This window comes from Castor canadensis, chromosome 2 (assembly GCF_047511655.1).
Source record: "Castor canadensis chromosome 2, mCasCan1.hap1v2, whole genome shotgun sequence".
In the NCBI taxonomy this organism is placed as follows: domain Eukaryota; kingdom Metazoa; phylum Chordata; class Mammalia; order Rodentia; family Castoridae; genus Castor; species Castor canadensis.
In genome coordinates this window covers 48,922,209-48,943,406 of record NC_133387.1, presented here as the reverse complement: position 1 = coordinate 48,943,406, position 21,198 = coordinate 48,922,209, and the positions used below count along the sequence as shown (strand labels likewise).

At 37.4% G+C, this 21,198-nt stretch overlaps 2 protein-coding genes across 2 annotated transcripts; both read left to right on the top strand.

Annotated features, from left to right (window-relative positions):
* Positions 1–6,184: 6,184 nt before the first annotated feature.
* Positions 6,185–9,218, top strand: Gngt1 (G protein subunit gamma transducin 1). The gene is made up of 2 exons (XM_020163449.2): positions 6,185–6,329; positions 8,994–9,218. Exons 1-2 carry the CDS (start codon positions 6,234–6,236, stop codon positions 9,120–9,122), a joined length of 225 nt encoding a protein of 74 aa, XP_020019038.1. The 5' UTR covers positions 6,185–6,233; the 3' UTR covers positions 9,123–9,218.
* Positions 9,219–14,513: 5,295 nt separating this feature from the next.
* Positions 14,514–19,093, top strand: Gng11 (G protein subunit gamma 11). The gene is made up of 2 exons (XM_020163450.2): positions 14,514–14,971; positions 18,670–19,093. Exons 1-2 carry the CDS (start codon positions 14,876–14,878, stop codon positions 18,793–18,795), a joined length of 222 nt encoding a protein of 73 aa, XP_020019039.1. The 5' UTR covers positions 14,514–14,875; the 3' UTR covers positions 18,796–19,093.
* Positions 19,094–21,198: the final 2,105 nt, after the last annotated feature.

The window sequence follows — 21,198 nt, the reverse complement described above, 5'->3', positions numbered from 1 at the left end:
AAATCTCTTCGTCTTGTTTCTCAAGCATAAAAATCAGTTTAATCTTGACTTATTCTGTCTTTTTCATTCAGCATCTGATCCATAAGCACATCCTATTGTATCTATTTTCAAAATACATTTAAAATCTTGCCACCCTGGCCTTACCTCCAGTAGTATCTGTGTTAGCCATTATCATTTATCACCTCAATTATTGTGTTGCCTCTTCCTTGCTTCCATATGTGGCCTCCTATGATCTAGTTTCTAAATAGTTGTTGCCAGAGTGATCCTACTAAAATTTATGACAGATAATGTCAATGTTCCTTAAGTCACTCAGAGTAAATCATGTCTTTACAATGGCCTTCAAGAACTATATGGGTACTCCTCTTCCCCATAGTCACTGGGCTCCCCATTTCATACTTTCCCACTGTTCCCCTTGTACTTGCTGTTCCTAAAATGATCTCTTAGCTACCTGCACAGCCTTCTTCCCCATGTTCCCCAGGTCCTCACTGCAGCAGCAATGTCTCTGACAGGGACTTTTGGCTACCATCTATAACTAAAGCAATTCTGACACTTCCTATTCTTATTCCTTTCCTTAGCAGTTATTCCAGTTAAATATTATATAATTTATTTCTGTATATTATTGTTGTCTATCTCCTTCACTCGGATGCAAATTCCTAGAGGATAAAGTTTTTTTTTTCTTTAAATCTATTTTCTTTCTTCTGTTCTCCCCTCAAGTGTCCAGAATTGTGTCTGGCAGATAACAGGCCTTTAGTACATGTTTGTTGGATGAATAAATAAAATGTTAGCTGTTAACTTTTTATAGTCCAAAGTAGAATGTTAGGATAGTATAAACAGAATACTATACGATGACTTTACATCCATATGATTTCAAGTTTATTGTGCACAGTACATTGGGTTTGTTTTTGAAAAATTATGTCAAACAATGTCTATAAATACAATAACATTTAGAGTGTGCTGGCAACATTTCTGTTTTAAAGAACCTGTAATTAATTCTTTATATAAAACAAAAAAATCCTTTGTTTAAAACAATAACTTAAATAATTTATCCCCAGTTTAACCCTCATAACTTAAATATTTTATTTGTCAGATATTCTTAGTTCAAAACACACTTGTGTATAATGCGTAAAAAATGTACAAGCAGAAAACAGGCAGTTCTGAACATTACATTGGCTCATTTTAATTTGAAAATGAATCAGCAAGAAACTTAGTGGAAACTCTGAAACCTTTAAGAGACACTTAACCTACTTTTTACAGTTTATATGCTCCCAAAATGTTCTTCAAAAACACTAACCCATGGTATGCTGAAGGAAGCTCACTGCCCCTCTGTCCATAGCCCTTATGACTGGGTCTCATTGCGAAATATATCTGCCTTCTCTGTACTTTGTCAATGTAAACTTTTTCAAGAATTCTCAATGTATTAAGATATAAGCATAAAACATGATAAAAGCAAGAGCACACAAGGGAGGGGTGAGGATATGTAAGACACCTAAGAAATTAGCTAGCATTTGTTGCCCTTAACACAGAGAAACTAAAGCAGATACCTTAAAAGCAACTGAGGTCAATAGGAGAAGGGGACCAGGAACTAGAGAAAAGGTTAGATCAAAAAGAATTAACCTAGAAGGTAACACATGCACAGGAAATTAACGTGAGTCAACTCCCTGTATAGCTATCCTTATCTCAACCAGCAAAAACTCTTGTTCCTTCCTATTATTTCTTATACTCTCTCTTCAACAAAATTAGAGATAAGGGCAAAATAGTTTCTGCTGGGTATTGAGGGGGTCGGGGAGAGAGGGAGGGGGTGGGGGCAGGGGGGAGAAATGACCCAAGCCTTGTATGCACATATGAATAATAAAACAATAAAAACAAACAAACAAAAAGATATAAGCATAAAAATGTTTTATGTTTTTTACAGAAAGTGCACCACCAAATATGCTGTGTTCAACTTCGATTTCAATGACTGGCATCTATCTTAGCCATCCTTTAAACAGATGTCATCATTGTTGGCCATATTTGGCTAGCAAAAACTCATCCTCATATTTAAGGCCAAGATAAGTCAAGGCAATGTGTGGTTCTTCCCCTCTTCTGACACCTATGACCATGAATCCCATTTAACTCAGAGTTTTGTTTGCATAAGAAGTAGGTAACTGCCAAAAGGGTTCCTGGATTACATTTATGAAACATAAAAACAGAAAATTACAAAAAGCGAAGATGTATTTCAATATTAAAATCTTTATTGTGATTATACATAATGAAATGGACAGGTGCTTTTAATGTGTAGAGTCACCAAAGACATAACAGCTAATACAGACAGACAGACATACATACCATGTTCATGGCTACAGCGAGTGATATGATGTCCTGAAAGAGATCATGGTGCATGATCTCTCCTTTTGTAAAAAAATGTTTGCATGATTATAAAATTCAATGCACATGACAACCATGAAGCACACCTTATGTTTAGAAGTAAAATGAAGGGAGGGTCAAGGTTCAAATAATGATACATAAGTTTTTATCTGCGTAAGTGTTTGACATGATATTTTCCCATCATGCTGGATGTGGGACACTTCATGTTATTTATTAGGGTCTTGGGAAATGCAAGATACTTGACATCTCTCACCATACCCACAAAAACTGTCAAAAACCATAATAAAGAACCTGATATTTTCCAAAAGCTCCCCTAGGGGTAGTATTACCCCCACTGAAAGCCACGCTTTGTGAATGGGGTATAACTGAGAGTCTTCCTCTCCCTCCCCCTGCTCCTTTTTGGTTTGCTTTTGTGGCTCTTAAATCCTCTAATAGTAGCATCACATGAAAGAAAAGTAAAAGAGCAAACATCTCCTTCTTCACCGTGGTATGGTTTCCCCCTGGGTGAGCTGTACCAGCTATTTAACTTATTATGTTACGTATGCTTTTCTATCTTTTCCTTAAACTGTGACTGAAAGTGAGTCAGGTGTGGTTAGTAACAAGGGCGGTAATCTGATTTAGCCCCTTTTAGGATTTCCCTGAAGAGGTGGCTCAACCTCAAAGCTTAGAATATAAGGGAAAGGAGGAAGATTTATGCCATTTGTTGTTGACTTCTGAATTGTCTTGCTATGTAATTCTAGGGTCTGAGAAAACAATTCCACCACTTTACACTACTTTGAGAAAGTGTGCCATAGTGGAACACACACCCCAGACCAGAAAATAAAGACCCATATTGGAGGCTCATTGTGTGGTTGTGAGCATTTGAACTTTCTGGACCACCGTGGCCTTGTCTGCAAAATGGGATAGAGAATAAAGTAGATGATCCTTATTCCTTAATTCTTTGAACTCTTGGCATTAACATAACTCTAAACATTCAGAATCTTAATGCAGACTGTTTACTGTTCTTTGTGTGTCTAGTTGTCCTTGAGGAAGCTGAAATTGTGATCTCCACTCTTTGAAAGACTCTTTGAAAGACTCTTTGAGCTTTGTGGCATCAAATTTGCAAGACTTCTAGAATCTTCTAAGAATATACTCCTCAAAATGAAGTTTTTCAATGTTAAATATTATTAAACATGGCCAGTAACAGCATTTTAGAGCTGTAAAATCACTTGTTATTAAAGTTAGAGAATTTGCATGTTTTTCTACATATAGGCAAATATTTACGACATAGTTTAAATAACTCTATTAATATTTCCTGATTATTTTTTATGTACCAAACAATACACAGAGCAATAGGCAGTAGTGAGGACATAAAAGTCTGAAGAAAGGCCTATGTTCAAAGGTCTGAATTCACTGTGTCGTAGGATGGGCTTCCTAAAAGCAGAGTCCAAGACATGAATTTTTGTTCACATGATTTATTGAAGGTGAGTTATCAGGAGATCTTTGAAGAAATGAGACAAGGAGGACAGAGCAAGAGAAGTCAGCAAAAAAAAAAAAAATGTGGTTTCAGAAGTCTGTATCATCCTGAAGTTTTTGGAACTCTGGAAGTTTCTCAATTATAACCAAAAATTTCAGCCCAGAGACCAGGGAGCTAGGCTGCTATGATCCCATACTGGCCAATCATTTGCTACATACAAATCATGCTCAGGGGCTAGACAGGAAATTAACTTCCAGCCAAGGGCCAGTTTATGTAGGTCTGTCCATTACAATCAATTCCTGCAGCTGCTGGGGGATGGGCACCTCAGTCTGGAAGAGGATATCTGGATGGCACAACAGCAGCATTTGCTATACATAGTATGAAAGGAGCTAAACCATGTAAGTGATACCCTTTTGGAGCACCTAAAATGCCAACTATCAGGAAGTGCAGTGTAAGAAAGCACAATGTGAAAGTATGGAGGTAAAAAGTGATGACATCAGATAACAGGCACTAAAGACTTGTTCTATGCTGCATGCTTATATAAGCCTCACCTACCTGTTTAGCCCTATTTAATTCTCTCAACAAATCTGCAATGTAGGTAATGCTACTCTTATTTTCCAGTAACCTGAGGCCCAGTTAGGTTAGATAATTTAGTCAAGGTCACAGAATGAGCAAATGCCAGTGTCTGGTTATTTTGTTTGTGATTATGTGGTAGGGCTTCCTGGAACACAGAAAATGAAATCCTAAGCCTTTCCCAGGTCTATTAAGTCAAAAACCTTTTCATATTTTAATAAGGTATGGCTTGTTTTGTAAAGGCGTTAGTAATCCACTGTGGTTACTAAATACACTGAAATGAATTTTATTCACATTGAAGTTTCAGGGCTTTTACCTACTGGTGTGAGTTTTCTAACATGGAGAAAAGTTGTGCAAAGGACAGTATCAACAGGTAAAAATAATGAACAGAAATAATTAAGATTTATATATATAGTCTGAGAGGGGTGACAAGAAAATTGAGAATGGGTGATCAAAATACCAAACAATTTTTAAACAGGAAGAAATTGCTGTTTTATTGTTATGTTGTTTCTTAAAATAAAGAACAGAATAACAGAAACAAAAAATGTTGGAAACACTGGGCTCAGGTACCCATTGGATGTTCTTCTCTATCTCTGTGTGGTCTATGCAGAATTTGCCCCTAAAAAATACCTAAATTGCCTTTCCAAGAGAAGAACAGGATATTGAAGACTGGGAAGAGAACAAAGAATAAAGCCAGGTGCCAGTGGTTCATGCCTGTAATCCAAGTTACTTGGGAGGCTAACATTGGGAGAATTGTGGTTTGAGACCAACTTGAGCAAATAGTTCTTGACACCCCATCTCCAAAATAACCAGAACACTGGAGGTGTGGCTGGAGTGGTAGAGTGCCTGCTTTGCAAACACAAACCTGAGTTCAAACCCCAGTCACACCACAAAAGAAAGAAGAACAAGAAAGAGGAGGAGAAGGAGGAAGAGGAGAAAAGAACAGAGAGACTAGAAGCATGATGCCATTTGGCTCCAGTGAAATACTTTTCAGGCAATTTCATGAATATATTACCAAATACTGAGCCATCTTCCCCATTATGCATGGACCTAACTGAACAGAAAAGAGATCACTAAGAGGGCAGAAGAGTCCATTCTGCCTCATAGACATTGGTACCTCATGATGTACATTGGTAGATCTGACTAATTGCGATCTTTCTACGATTTTTTTAACCTCTTACATCTGGTCATCACCAATACTTGATACACTCCGACTGTTCCCTGTGAATTCTAGTTACTGTTGGAGCAATATTTCTAAGTAATATATGAGTTTATTTCCATTCTATTGGTTCACATTTCAATCCATTATTTATAATAAATTTATAATGACTTTTTTATATAGTCCTCTTTTAATACCAGATTAAATACTCTAGCAATTTACAGGATTAATGGGCAGTTCTCCAAATGACCTTGAACTGAGTTAAATAGCATACATTTTATGGTGGAGGGCTTTGACACTGGAGATGAGGGCTGAAAACTCAGAGTTTACACTGTGCAAAAGACCAGAGGAAAAGAGAAGCCTTTAGATTACATACTGACTAAACGGACCCCTTCCCATAAACCTACTGGCAGGTGTTGCAAGTCAAATGGTTCAGTTAATCATATTAGTGAAGATTATGAAGAAGCTTTAAAACCCCAAGCCTAATGTACAGAGCTAGAATTGTTCCGAGAGAGGGAGCTCACATTAAATTGGTTATCATAGGAGTTTAAATAAAACCAGTAACAGTTTACTTAGTAAGTGAAGAATAGAAGGAAGGGTTGGCTAAGATTGAATCCAAGGGAGTCCAGTAACTCAGGTATACAGTATGTGCTAACATTCTTCCTTTTCAGCAGGCAAAAGATGCCAGTGATCAATATTGAGGATTTGACAGAAAAGGACAAATTGAAGATGGAAGTTGATCAGCTCAAGAAAGAAGTGACACTGGAAAGAATGCTGGTAAGTTGAATTTTATTTTAAAATAAAATTTGTGGGAGTACTAGATTAGAAGGTATTGATCTTCATTTATTTATTATACATGGGGCAATGTACTTGAAAATAAGTTGTTCATGTAAAAATTCATCCGATTAAGAAAAAATCATAATCAAAATTATCTTGTTTTAGACCCTAAGCCAAAGGGTCAGAAAACTATTTTCTCCAAGTCAAGACCAGCTCTTTTGTCTGTGTTTATATGAACACTAAACTAAGAAATGTTTTCGCATTTTTAAATAGAGGGAAGGAAAAAGAAAAGAAGGGGGAAAATATGAGATCCTATTTTAGCTAAGCATTAAAATGAAACAATGAAAACTGGCACTTTGCTTTTACTTTTCTAAGTTTATAAGCTTTTCTTTATTGGTGAAAGATTTTAATGTTTTTGACATACTTCAAATAGGACCTCATCCCCTCCAGCACTATCCTGGTGAGTAAAAATGAGTATGTTCTAATCTTCCATTGCAAATAAAGATGACTTCAGGCACAAGAACTCACATGTTCCTCCTCAAAGCATCTGACAGCCCTGGAAATGGTTACTAAGAGTTCTTTGCCAATAGAGGCAGCAGAAATGGCAATGGAGAAGTTTCCACTAAACCAACAGTGACTAAAGCTTGGAAAATGTAGATATGTACTTTAGATACCTTCATTTTAGGAAAATTGGCAGAATGAAAACCTCCACAAGTGCTAACAGCATTTCGTATATAACTAAATATCTTCATCAGGACAAAGTAGAACAGGGAGTTTGTATTCCTTTCATAACTCTTACTCTCAATCAAGACGAGGATGTTAGTTTTTTATGTTTATAATTGTCTCTAACTCCCCTGTTGCCCTTTTCACACAGGCTGTAAAGATAAAATTAAATCCATAGCCAGCCCAAAAGCTTGGAACACGCAGAAAACAAATTAAAGTTCTTATCTTTATAATTTGGGGAAAATAAACTTTTTGGGGTAAAGGAAAGTTACTTTTTCTTCTTTACTTAAAATATCCAAAAGCTACTTTATCATTTACATATCCATATTGCTGCTTGGTCAGTAATTTGGTTATCTTCATGTTTATTATTCACTTCTGGTAAGTTCACCTTGGAATTTTTATTTTGGGTAAATATCATGTACATTCCCATCCATCTGGTTTTGGGGGTTCCTTTTCCCCACTACTCAATATCTTCTTGCTCTTGGAAGCCAAAGCAATTTAATATTATTAATATTAAGTGCAAACTCTCTGTCTCTGTCTCTCTCCATATAAATATTTAAATAAAGACATAGGCACATACCCATACATCACACACATATATGACTCCCCCAAACACACAAACATACTTATTGTCTTTGTCTATTTAGGCTGCTATAACAGAATATCATAAACTATGTATCTTACAAACAAGAGAAAATTATTTTAATGAATTTATTTCCTCACAGTTCTAGAAGCTGGCAGGTCCAAGATCCAGGGTCTGCTCCCTCATTCATAGATGGCCATTTTTTTCACTATGTCTTTGCACGGTGAAAGGAGCAAGAGGCCTCTCTAGAGTCTCTTTTGTAAGTTCACTAATTCCAATCATAAGGGCACTACCCTTGTTACCTAACCACCTCCCAAAGGCCCTGTTTCCTGATATCACATTGGGGGATTAGGATTTCAACATATAAATTTGGGAGAACACAAACATTTAGTTTCATCTATATAAACACTCACACACATTATGCATATATATATGTACATATATACATATTAATGTATAAAAGTTTATTTGAAAAGAATCAATAAATTGGCTAAATAACTTACAAAATAATCACTGTCAGAAATGAAGTAGTTCTATGTTTCTGTCATGAAAGACATTAATTGAAAACAAAACAAATTGAAGCTAAAAAGCATGAATAATTTGATCCTGTGTGTGTATCTACATACCCACACCATTATGTTTACATCTGGAGAGAACATTGTCTGTCTCTCGCTCAGTCCATTAAGCACTAAAGCCTTATTTTTGCTAAGCCATCCCTATAATGGTGCAGATGCGTGAAGAGCAAGCTTACAAACAAAACTAATGATTCAGTTCAGCATGTATTTATTTGCTGAACACCAGCTAAGTGCAGGCTCTGTTCTAGATAACTTGGATACATTGAACAGATTGGCCAAAATCTGTATCTCTTTGGAGGTCACTGTCATGATCAATCATTGTAGATGAGTTTAAAGTAAAGTTGCATGTATGTACTTCTGGGAATCCAAGACTGGTGATAAGCCTGGACTTTAACAATTATCATTGCCTTCCATCTTTAAAAGTCACATGTTTAGAATGAAGGAAAAGATTTAATCAGTATGTACTGTGGTGACAATCTCATTTATGTTTCCAGCTGTGTTACAATTCCTGGGTCCTATCTCCTTTGAAGAAGCCTGGAGGCGGGGTCTGACTGAAAACCCTTAGCTGGAGTGCAGCTAGCTCTGTACCCTTTATCTGGAGAAATTCAGGAGGACAGGGTGAAAGTAGCACTTTTTCTTCTTTCCTGGAAAGTGCCTATGCATTGCCAGAAAGTAGAATGCTATAAAAAGATACATGAAAACTTTTTGCAATAAATAATTTTTTGGAGTCTGCACCATTCTGTTTTAAACTAAATGAGTCACCTCTATCTCCTTCCTCTTAAGGTATCCAAATGTTGTGAAGAAGTAAGGGATTACATTGAAGAAAGATCTGGAGAAGATCCTCTAGTAAAGGGTGTCCCAGAGGACAAAAATCCCTTCAAGGAGCTCAAAGGAGGCTGTGTAATTTCATAAAGGAAAAGGAAATAAATCTTTGAAATATTTGCAATTGGTTTAATAGCAATGTAATTTTCTCACATATAAGTAAATAGATACGTGAATGTTTCAATTTATAAATGTAAACTTGAAATAAAAACTGGGATATGATCAAATATAAGTTATGTTTTTCTGAACGTATTTAGCATAGGGTTGATTTATTGTCAGCATAACTGACAACAAATATTTATGGATCCTTCTTTAAAACCAGTATGTTTTATGAATGAGTCTCTAGTATTCTGAGTTGCCAGCATACAGTTAATATGATATGGTTCTTCATTTCCTTTTCAGTACTCATAATATTCTACCTTATAAATGTGAGAGTTAGACTTATATTTTTCTCAACCTTTCTCTTGCTTACAGAATTAGGAAGTCTATTGTTTTGATACACAGATGACCTATCTTGGCAAGATATGTGCTGTAAAGATTTTTGTTGTTGAAGTTATATTTTCTGTTTCCCTTTCTCCCTCTCCCCCAATCAATGGTGATGGGCTTAACATAACCTTTTCCCACATTCTTATCCAATTCAACCTATCACTGATGATGTGACTTTTTCTTCACAATGCTAAACGGATTAAGGTTTCAGTCCGTGGTCACAGAGCACAGTGAACTTAACCATGAACAGAAAAAAATATTATGAACACAGACAGGAGCCAGAGCATTCCAGTTCTGCCATTTTACTGCCTAACTGACTTCAGATATGTTTCTTTGCTTTTTCCAAGTCTCAGTTTCTTCTAGTGGAGGATGAAGATAATGGCTCTATCTCTTATTTTTATGGGGTTTGAATAATGTATAGTACAACTGTAACACCTGACTCACAGTGAGACCCAATAGTTGTTAGCTAGTATTATCACTGGGTAAGGAGCTAGATAAAGTTTTTAAAAACCTTTAAGATACATGGCTTTCCACCCCCATGAAGAGCCTCACCTGCAGTCCTTTCTATAGCAGAGTGAAGGCAAATGACAGAAAAGTGCTATTCCTAACTTGCCTCTGCTTCTATAACAGATAGCAAGTGTAATCACCCCAAATCAGAAGCTATTTTTGTTGCCAGTCTTTTCTCATTGCTGTCTCACAGTTCCAGTGTTGTTTTGGGAGTTTTAGACATGAGAACATTCAGAAATGCTAGTTGATTGTTGTCCTTTTAAAAAGACAAAAGTATCTACTATTGGGTCTAAAAAGAGTCTCAAAATCATCCCAAGTTTGGCTCCCAGCTCAGTGCCCTCCCACTCTGGCTATAGGAAACACTCAACAAATATCTCTTGACACTTGCCCAAACCTTTTATTTTGAAATGGAGGAAATAAAGACTCAAGTAAGTTGGCAAATTTCTGAGGTCAAGACTCTGGGTCACTGGCTGAACAGTCAGCAATGCACTCTACCACATATCTTCATCAAATATGCTTTGGCTCTCAAGAGACTCCAGGATAAACTATGTAACCTCCTATCACTTTTTCCTAGGGAGCAATTGTTTCCCTCCTACTTAAAATTACAAAATTCCTCTCCCCTAACCCTAGTGTTTCCCATCTCTCTTCTGCACTCTAAGTTCCTCCATAGCACCCATCACCATCAATCACACTATATATTTTAATTACTTATTTAATTATAGTCTGTATCTAGAGGCTGGCCATCTAAAAGTGCTTATTTAGTGAGCTGCTCCATCTATCTTTATAACCTGAGATATTTTTAATCCCCTAGCCCAGAGATAGGGATATATAAGGAAACCTTAGTAAAGGCCCTCTATTATTATAACCCGTGTACACTGCCTGGAGTGAAGAAATAATGCCTGATATCACACCATGTTTTCCCACTTGAAACATGGTCTTACTGACCCCTCCACCTGAAATGCCCCTCCCTCCATCTCATCTTGGCCTTTGAAATCCTTCTCTTCTTAGAGTAGCTGTCCTTTAAGACTGCCTCCACATTTCTTGTGTATATCTTAAGACTTTTAACCTGGTCTCTTATTATAATTTGCATAATTGTCTTAATTTCAATACTTTATCATAAATTGCACTGGTCATCTTTGAAACTGCCATACTAACAAATTGTCTCTCCAGCTATTTTATTTTTGGTGGGACTGGGGTTTGAACTCAGGGCCTTGCACTTGTGAGACAGGTGTTCCTATCACTTGACCCATGCCCCCACTCTTATTTCACTTTTGTTATTTTTCAGATAGGGTCACCAGTTTTTGCCCAGGGTTGGCCTAGGTCAGAGATACTTCTACTTATACCTCCTGTTTAACTAGGATTACAGGCCTGTATCACCATGCTGGTTTGTTGGTTGAGATGGGTGTCTCACTAGCTTTTTGCTGGGGCTGGCCTCAAATAGTGATCTTCCTGACCTCCTCCTCCCAAGTAGCTGTGATTATGGGCCTGTTCCACTACTCCTAGCTTTTGCCTCTACAATTTAATTGAATTTATATATATTTGATTCAATTAAGAGCAAATATAGCACTTCTAAAATGTTTATATTAGATAATTCAGAATTCTTATGTATTAATTAATGATTATATCAATAGTAGGATAAATTGTTATTGCTTAAAAAACAGGTTGTTAGTGGAAGTTTCAATACGGGTGAAATCAAGGGAAGGAAATATAGAGAAAGATGGTCCAAGATGAAGGAAATGAGATCATGACTGTCCCACAGGCTGAATAGCTGCAAGTGACAGTGACTCTGCTTTGTTCCAAAGTTGTTATTTCAGGGACAGGGGTTACTAGGTCTAGAGAAATGAGGTAAGACCAAGTTTAGAAAACAAAAACTACTCTGGGAACAACCTTAACATTTGGTTCTTCAACAAAAATTTCTGATATCATTAATAATAATGAGTTAGTATAAATACTGCAATATATCATTTGAGCTACTTGCACTTTGAGAGTATTTTGTACATGTAGGTGAGTTCAAGTTTTATCAGAAAAAAGGGAGAAGGAAGAAGGGAGAGGAAAGAAGAAAAGAAAGGCCAAAAGTAAAGCACTTTACTGTCATTTTTATTTGGACTGATTTTACTTTAACCAAATTTCAAAACACAGCTAATCTCAAACTCCCCAAACTTCTGAAAGAGTGGTTAGCATGAGGAAAATTGTAAACTGAGCAATGAGAATGATGGGGGAATTACAATCTTGTAGGAACAATATTGATAAGAGAAATCATTTGATACCATGAATGAATGTCATGGAGGTAACTGCAGCATCAGACCCAGACCCAGACCATCCCATGACTTGAAGTTCACTGTACTTAGAACAGGAATCTTATGTACTAGCTACTTGCACAGAGTGAGTGTCTGGGAACTGCCATGGAACTGTATGAACAAATTGAACCAAATATCAAATCAACCAAGAATTCATCAAATGTGTGCTAAATACTTTCCTCAAAGAAACCACCATTTTAATGATCTAAGCAGTTACCATTTAATTATGAATTTTAGAAAGAAAGAATTTGGGAGGCAACCTAGTTTATTTATATCAACAAAAGAGAAGCAGAGAGAATGTGTGTCTTAAAAAAATTTAAGATAAAATAAAACCAGAATCCTATTCTTCTTAAAATTCAGGTTAATATTAAATCAATTCCAATATAAATATAACTTACTTTGACATTTTCCTGCTGACAGAATATTTCTGAAAGAATACATATGATTCTTCTATGAGAGGTAAACTCAATGCCTAAGAATATGGGACTGTAAGTGTTTGGTTTAAATATTTTTCCCATTTAAAACTAAACAACAACACATTTTTCAGACTACCATGTGCTCATGGAGTTTCAGCATTTCACAATTCACTTCAGGTTAGTTAATTTACCTCGTAAGACATTACACTGAATTATTTGATAATAAAAGCTAATAAAACAGTAGGCTAGTGCATATATTATCTCTAAGCCTCATAATACCATGGAAAAAGAACTAATGTGAGTTTATAAATATCTAAATATGCAACTAGATGATTTCACATGAAATAAATTTCTAGGCCAAAATAATTCTATTTTTATGGCTTAGAACAGACATACCTTAATTTACTTAGCCAATTTGTTTAATTTAGGCCACATTTGCATTAATCACTTTCACTATTTGAAGCTATTTTTAACCAACTTTTTAAAGTTAAGAAATAAGAAATTTAAAACAATGGCTGTTGTGGAGACAGATGTGGGTATGTCTTGGCTCAGGGCTGACTAACAAGGAGAACTGCAGCAGATGGGCCTGGAAGACCCTGGTATTTCAAATACAGAAAGTGAAACTCCTGAGTATCTTCTTTGTGAAAGTGATTTAAAATACATAGACATAGAAATACAACACACATTAGCAAATTCACCCCTTCCCCTTCCTCATCATAGATTTTACAAATTAGAAACCAAAATCAAGAAATTTTAATAGAGTTTTCCTCTCATGGCCAGGGACAGAGTTGGGACTCTCACCAACTAGGAATCATTAACTCATTGTTATTTTATATTAATTGAGGAAAGTGGGTGGAGAAACTATGACAAACTAAAAGGCCATGCTTACTAAATGGGGAACAATCATGGGTGTCTAAGGTCAAGTACCCTGAAATATTCAGTTAATGCTCCACTCTGCACTTGAATTTAACTATTAGGAAGTTGTCTCCAGAAAGAAAAAAATTTGATTGCTTGGGAAGACATCTTACTTTTATTATTTTTTTTCAGCTAGTCTTTTCAGCACTATTGTCAAGATTTTATAGTCATAGGGAAAGTTTAAATTGCATGTGAATATTTTCACATGAGACACTTTTCTTGACTGTACAAAGCAGGAGGCAGCTACAGGAATATCATTTTCCCGAAGGGGAAGAAACCCATCCTAAAGCGACTCCACTGCCCACATCCGGAAAAGCGCACAAGGCAGGAATTCAAAATGCTGAGTGTCAAGTGAGGACAGGGAGCTATTGTGCTTCTAACTCCAAACCTTGGGGCTGGGGATGAGAACCGCTTCCTGGTAGAAATTTCTCGTTTCCTGTCTCCATCTCCCCACATTCTCTTATCCTGCATCATAACAACACATTCTCCTAAGGAAGAAGGAAAAACTCTTGTGAGGATGCAGAGGATTAATGACATAAAACGTCCATGCAATTTGGAAACATTCTACATAAAACCCCTTTTTTAGGCCCTTAACAGACTGGATGGACATAGAGCAATAGAGGACTGCTGGGTATTTCTGAAGCCACAGCTGAGTTTCTTTTTCTCAAGCGTCCACATTTCCCACCTCGTATACATGGAAAAGTTGTAGACTGTGTATTTTTAAAATTTGGAGAGGCGAAGGGCCATTATTTCCTGCTGAGTAGTGTCCTTTTCCTGGCTTCACAAACAAAACCCGGATGTAACGTGGAAACGAGGAAAAAAAGGGGGGGAACAAAAGTATAACTTTGGCCGTCTCTGCCCTGCGGGTGCTGAGCAGGGCCGGCGGCGCGGGCGGGCGAGCATCCCGGCCGCGGGCAGCGCTGCTCCGTCGGGTCTCAAACTTGACCTTGACGGCGCTCAGAGGGCGTGCGCGGCGCGCAGAGAAAGCCCAGGGCGGTGGGGGTGGTGGGGAGGGCGGTGGGGAAGGCGGGAGGCCGAGCCTCCCGGGAGCAGCGGGGACCAGGCGCTGGGCGGCCGTCAAGTCCACGCCCCGCCCGGCCCAGCCCGGCCCCGGCCCGGCCCGCACTGACTTCTCTTTCGGGAGGCGTCCTGGGTTGCAGCACTTGCAAGGGGCTCCACAGCGCAAGCCACCGCCACCCCTTGGCCCAGCTTTGGGGCAGACATGCCTGCCCTTCACATTGAAGATCTGCCCGAGAAGGAAAAGCTCAAGATGGAAGTTGAGCAACTTCGCAAAGAGGTGAAGTTGCAGAGACAGCAGGTAAGTGGGCTCACTCCAGAGACCTCCCTCTCTGAAATGAGCCAGGGTCAGCTTCTCCTGGCTTGTGCAGGAACACAAGTCGCTTGGTTTTCTTTTTGTAGCTTGAAGGAAGGCTTAGGCAGTGTCTGCAGCTGTTGATGTGGAAGTTATAGATGAAGGAGGGCAAGGAAGGATACAAAGCCCAATGTCCCCACGTTTTTCAGGGGTCTAGCATGGTCGAAACAGATAAAGAGATCCTGCCTTCTGTTGGACACATGAGTTTAAACACTCAGGTGTAGGGAAAAGGCAGATGGCTACTTGGTTCTGGACAGGATGGTGGTTGAAAGAATTTTCCTAAAAGCACATTTTAAAGTCTTCCAACTTCCCTATCTACTTTTGAATTTACCACTGGTCCTTAGTGATGTGCTAAGACAGTCCCCCAGGGCTCAGGGGCTAAATATCAGAATTAATTTCCGTTTTTATTTGTAAATATCATCCCTTTATAATTTCCAGTTTTTCTTTTTTAAGTATGTTTAGTGGATTAATACAGTAGTATCTGTATTTACTTACAAAAAAAGTGATTTTAAAAAAGTGCTTATACTGAGGTTATTCTGATTGCAATTAAAAAATTTTAGAGGCTGGCATGGTATGGTGGGACATTTCTGTAATCCCAGCAGTGGAGAGGTAGAAGCAGGAGGATCCAGAGATCCAGGCCAGCCTGGGCTACATAGCAAGACCTTGACACACACATCCCTCAAAAAAAGAAAAAAGTTAGAAAACACCTATTTCACAATTTCAGTGAAGTCATAGGCCCCATACTCAGAAGTCACTGAAATTTAATGGAGGTTTTGTATTTTTTACATAAATTTCTTCCTTGATACTAGGAGGCTTTGTAAGACACCAATCTTTCTTCCATTTTCATTCAGTCAAGCAATCTGTAGTAGGAAGAGGCTTTTGGATAGTTTTTTGTTTTTTTAAGAAAGTTGTCCAGTCTTTTCTCCACAGTAGGAAAAAGTTGAACCTATTTATTCATTTTAATTTGGGAGAAGTTGATGGGGATGAAACTTAGGGCATGGACAGACTCCCCCACTTATCCCTCTGATTTTATTTGTTTATAGTTTAATACTTTAAAAAATTAAGAGAAACAATGGAAATGAAGCAGACACCATGACTCCTCACCTTCCCACCTTAGTTCTAAGTCTGCCATTGACAAGGGTCACTTCTCCTGGGTGATGATTAGATGTGGGTTTTTTGAGTTCTACTTTTCACACATTTCTTTTTTTGTAACCCTCCACTTCCTAATTACAATTTCCTGGTTTTCCTATATTTCACAGCAGGATGTACTTTACTTGTTGAGGGTTTTGTGCCTTTAAAAATGTCAATGTGTTTAAAGAAAATGAATATACAAGTCTCCATTAATAAGCTTCTTTCACCTATGGCAAAGCCCCCAGTATAGCAAGAGTTAGCCACTCAGATTTCTTCACACGATGAGTCTTAGGTGTTACATATTAAACAGAGTTGCGTATTCTGTGCAAAGTTAGGGAATCTTAATATTTGGTATCACTGTGCAGAACTTACAGGGGAGAAAAGAGACAAGTCCCTTCTGCCTTTTAAAATTTCAAATTAGCTATTAGGCAGAGTCCTGGATGCAAGTGACAATGTAGAAATCAAACATGCATTAGCAGTTTCTCCCTGCAAGCCCCGCTGCCCCCTAGGACACACCCTTTCCCACTCACTTTCCAACTTGTGAAACCCCAGGTTAGCTTAGAAATTTGCCAGACACAGGGAGAGGAATCTAAGCCCAAATAATTTTCAGGCATTTTATTTTATTTATTTATTTTTTTTTTTAAGACAGATGAATCCTAATACTTTATTTATTTTTTTTTTCTTTTTTTTTTTTTTTTTCATTTTTCTTTTATTATTCATATGTGCATACAAGGCTTGGTTCATTTCTCCCCCCTGCCCCCACCCCCTCCCTTACCACCCACTCCACCCCCTCCCGCTCCCCCCCTCAATACCCAGCAGAAACTATTTTGTCAGGCATTTTATTATACAGCATGAATTACAGTGTATTAATGCTAGGCAAACATTGTCACTCTTAGAGACCACTCAACCCTCTCACTTTGTCCCAGAGGCTAACTAGTTTCTCAATTATGACCACAGAGAGTGACAGGGCAGGTACTTAAAAATCGCTTCTCCTGAGTCCTGGTCCATTATTCTGTCACTCAATTGTTAACATCTGAGCTCAGGCCAAGGAGCAAATTCACAGGGTGCATTTGGCTTTGGCTGATTAATTGTTGGTCAAATGTGTCCTCTTGATCATGGAAGGAAATGTATCAGAGGGGCAATTATTCACTTTTGGAGACTACAGACCTCTTTAACAACTTAATGAAAAGGCCTCTATAAGAATAAATATAATGTGGGGGAATGTGAATCTTTTCCAGAAAATCCCTGGAGCCACAGACTCCAGGTTAAAGATACTTGCTTCATCAATTCTGACAATTCATTCAAAATACACACAAGAGGAGAGAGCAAATGTCCTCTGAAGGAATAATCCTGGAAGAGATTTTCTTTTGCTTCATTTTAAGTCATATAATTACATCACTCAAGTTTAGAATTTAGGTCAGTATCCTTTACACAGATGGGCAAAGAAGAGCCCTTTAGAGTATGTAAGTGAACTAATGAAACTTCTATTTTTGTTTAGTTTTAAATCTCATCCTTTTATAATTACCAGTTGATAATTGACAATTATACATGATGTAGGAACACTTCAGTGCCTGAACTTATTTATAAGTAAATAATTATGCACATTTTGGGACATGTAAACATGTTTTAGTGATACCCACTGAAAGACTACCTGTCTAGGTACTAAACTAGGTTACAAATTCAGCGGAAACACTTGCTCACTTTCAATAGGTCTCCACTAAAATTTGCTGGAGGTTCTATACTTTTAACTTCTAATTTCTTACTAGTAATACAGGCTTTTATTAAGACACTAAAACCTTTTTATTTTACTATTTCTTTTTCTTATAGGCTCACTCTTGAAATCTGCATCTTAAGGATAGACTTTTTGAAGAAACTATTCAATCCTTTCTCCACTTATAGAAAAAGTTTAAACATACAAACATAAGAGTCTGTTTGTAATAAGATAAGCTTAAAAACTTCTGATAAATCTTTTATTATGATCATTGACTTCAAAGCCAGAAGCAATTCTGAGTAGAGACAAAGGAATGAGATATTTGGGCAATGTCAGCCTTTCCACAGTCAGGCTTTTTTTAATGCTTCTATCATATGTGACATTCCAGAACATGGTACACACCTTTAATTGAGAATCGAGGTATGACATACCCCCAAATACTTGGAAATTATCTACTACTGCTCCTGCTCAGTATTATGGAAAATCGAAAGTGGAGTATGTTTTAGTTCCTAAAATATGATAGACAGGTCATAATTGTATTTAACAGAGGACGTAAGTCATATGAGGAGCAATGAATAGAAATTCTATTTGATACAGTGACTTCCAAACCTTTTTGACCTTGACCACAGACTGTATCATATATATGAACATTCAGAAAAAAACATTAGCACAGAGATTACATACATATAAATTTAAAAAATTTTAAAGCTGGTTTACTCAATTACAATTTCACAAAAAGATAGTGACAAAGTTTGAGCACCTCTGACCAAATTCATTCTGTTTTTCTCTTTCTATACGTCAGGTGTCTAAATGTTCTGAAGAAATAAAGAACTATATTGAAGAACGTTCTGGAGAGGACCCCCTGGTGAAGGGAATTCCAGAAGACAAAAATCCTTTCAAAGAAAAAGGCAGCTGCATTATTTCATAAATAACTCTGGGGAGAAATTTCATCCTCAGTGGAAGAGCAATTTTGTTATGTTGTTTTCCTCTAAATGAAACCAACATGCCTGTTAAGGAAGGAAAAGTGGAACTTAAAGAAGACTCTCTTAAGACTGTACATAATGTTCTACTCAAAAACATATCTGCTTCTCATCTTTGCTCATTATACACCCTTTTTAAGAGGGAGTAATGTACAATTATAGAATTAAGGATATTACTTACGCACGACTCACCTCTTTCAGTATATTGCTTGATGCCTCAAATAAAGTTTCGTCTTAGGAAAAAAAGTATTGGTGATTTTTATAAAGCACTTTTCATGCCCTCTTAGCAATATGAGTCCATATTTTTCTTCATAACCTTTCAAATGTTTGGGATATGTAACAAAAGATTAGTGGGTGTGATCTATCAGTTCTCCAACACAGCTCTCTCTGTTTCACATGTTTACAGAGCTAAGTTCTGACTTCTGGAATGTGTTTGATCTAACTTCAACTATTAGGGAACTAAATGGATAGAATTCTTAATAATGTTGACAAGGTTCAGATTATCTGAGTCAGGAACCAGGCCCAACCATGTCTCCATTAGGACTTCCTCAGTTTATTATCATTTAGATCTTGTTCAAAGCCTTCCTGCAGTAGTGGCCTTGGGAAAGGGACCAGGTTAGGAATCAGAAAGACCCCCCCCTCCTTGCAGTGCAGTAGCAGGCCAGCCCTGGCTTTTGGAGCTAGTCTTTTTGCCCACACAGTGCTGCATCTCCCATGTGCTCTCCAGGTCTCGCTTGATTCTGCTCCAGTTCTGTGGCATTGGGACAGACGCTTGGGTCTCTGCCCCTGCTCCACCAGTCCTTTCCAGCAGGCCGAGCTAAACATTCCTCTTTTCTTTCTCCTCCAAAAGAAGCAGAATCTTAACTGACTTTAGAACTTACTCTGACTTTTTCCTACAGATTTGTGGAAGTTCATATATGTATGTCATTCCTTCTCCAGGAGTAGTATGTGTTGCAAATGCCCTCTTCCAGTCATGGCTTCACTTTTCACAGTGACTTTAGCTTCAGTGGTTTTAGCTGGAGAGTACAACATACCAGATACAATGCCTGTTCAAGTCCCTTACGAACATACCTATCTATATTTAAGGCCTTGAGGAAAGGGACCTTTTTTCCTTTAACACCTTTTTTCCTCTTTCTCCACTATCTTCTATTTGTAAAATGCTCCAGGCTTGGAACAAAAGAAGAACAAGCAAAACCTTTGCAAATCAGCTCTATCTCAAATACACTTAGTTATAATTTGTCCTGTGATTGTAACTGTGGCAACAGAAGCCCACATTTCTCCTCAACTAAATCTTTTCTCCCTCCTTAGACATGTAGGTATAACTCCCTTATTGAGCCAGAGAGGTGCCTGTGTCTAGATCAGCTTCCTAAAGTGTATCAGCCTCCTTGCTCTGAAATTCCTTCCCTTTTCCTCTCTAGAAACGAACAGGATACCTAGGCTTTTGCAAAAGTAATTACACCAAACCCCAAACAGGGACTATTTCCTTCAGTTTCCTGCCATTTTCAAAGTAATGACATCAATTGGGGTTACTTAGTACCCAAGGCTAATTTTAACCCAAAGCCTGATCTACTCTAAGGGAAGGTTTAAGAGTAGAAAAAGTAGGCTTCCAAGCACCGTATAACAATTAATATTTGGGGTACTAATAAGTCATTTAACACTTAACATGACCTGGGAGTTTAGCATCTTGGTACTTATAAAGTTTTATTTTAATGGTCCATTCCATTTTATTCAGTTATTAATTTTTCTTTTTTGCATAAGAAAGTAAATATATATTCTGGTTACTCGTAACACAGATGAAATCACCCATTTCCTCCACAGAGGGTCAAGACAGCGCATGTATCCCTCACTGCATGAGCACTGCGTTTCCCAGGCTGTACCTGATCTGTTAGTCACATGCAGCCATCCATTTATGCAACCCCCCAATTGTAGCTCTTGTTCTTCATATTTCTTTCGACCGTATGGTACATTAGTCAACCAACTTCTGGTTTTTCCCTAATAAATATCCAATCCTGTAGGAGTTTCTTCTAAATCTACACCTATTTTTTTTTTCATCTTCATAACTCAGCAAACACATAAATGTATAGTAAAACTACTTTATTTTTCAAGTATACAAGTGCTAAAAACTTAATAAGCTGCAATGGGAAAAAACATGGCAACTATGTATTTGAACATACTATAAAAGTAACAGTTAAGCACAATTTATTAAGTAGAATTTAAATCATGGGTTCAATTTCTTACAAGTATATACTTGTATAATCATTTGGTATTTGATAAAAATAGTTGCCATGTCTTGTGCATCAAAACTTAAATTCTAAGAACTAAGTTAGAAAAACAAAAGGACTTTTCTATTT

Coding starts and splice junctions, on each gene's coding strand:
- Gngt1 (XM_020163449.2), top strand. CDS start 6,234: ATGCCAGTGATCAATATTGAGGATTTGACAGAAAAGGACAAATTGAAG. Junction 6,330..8,993: donor TGACACTGGAAAGAATGCTG/GTAAGTTGAATT, acceptor CTTCCTCTTAAG/GTATCCAAATGTTGTGAAGA.
- Gng11 (XM_020163450.2), top strand. CDS start 14,876: ATGCCTGCCCTTCACATTGAAGATCTGCCCGAGAAGGAAAAGCTCAAG. Junction 14,972..18,669: donor TGAAGTTGCAGAGACAGCAG/GTAAGTGGGCTC, acceptor TCTATACGTCAG/GTGTCTAAATGTTCTGAAGA.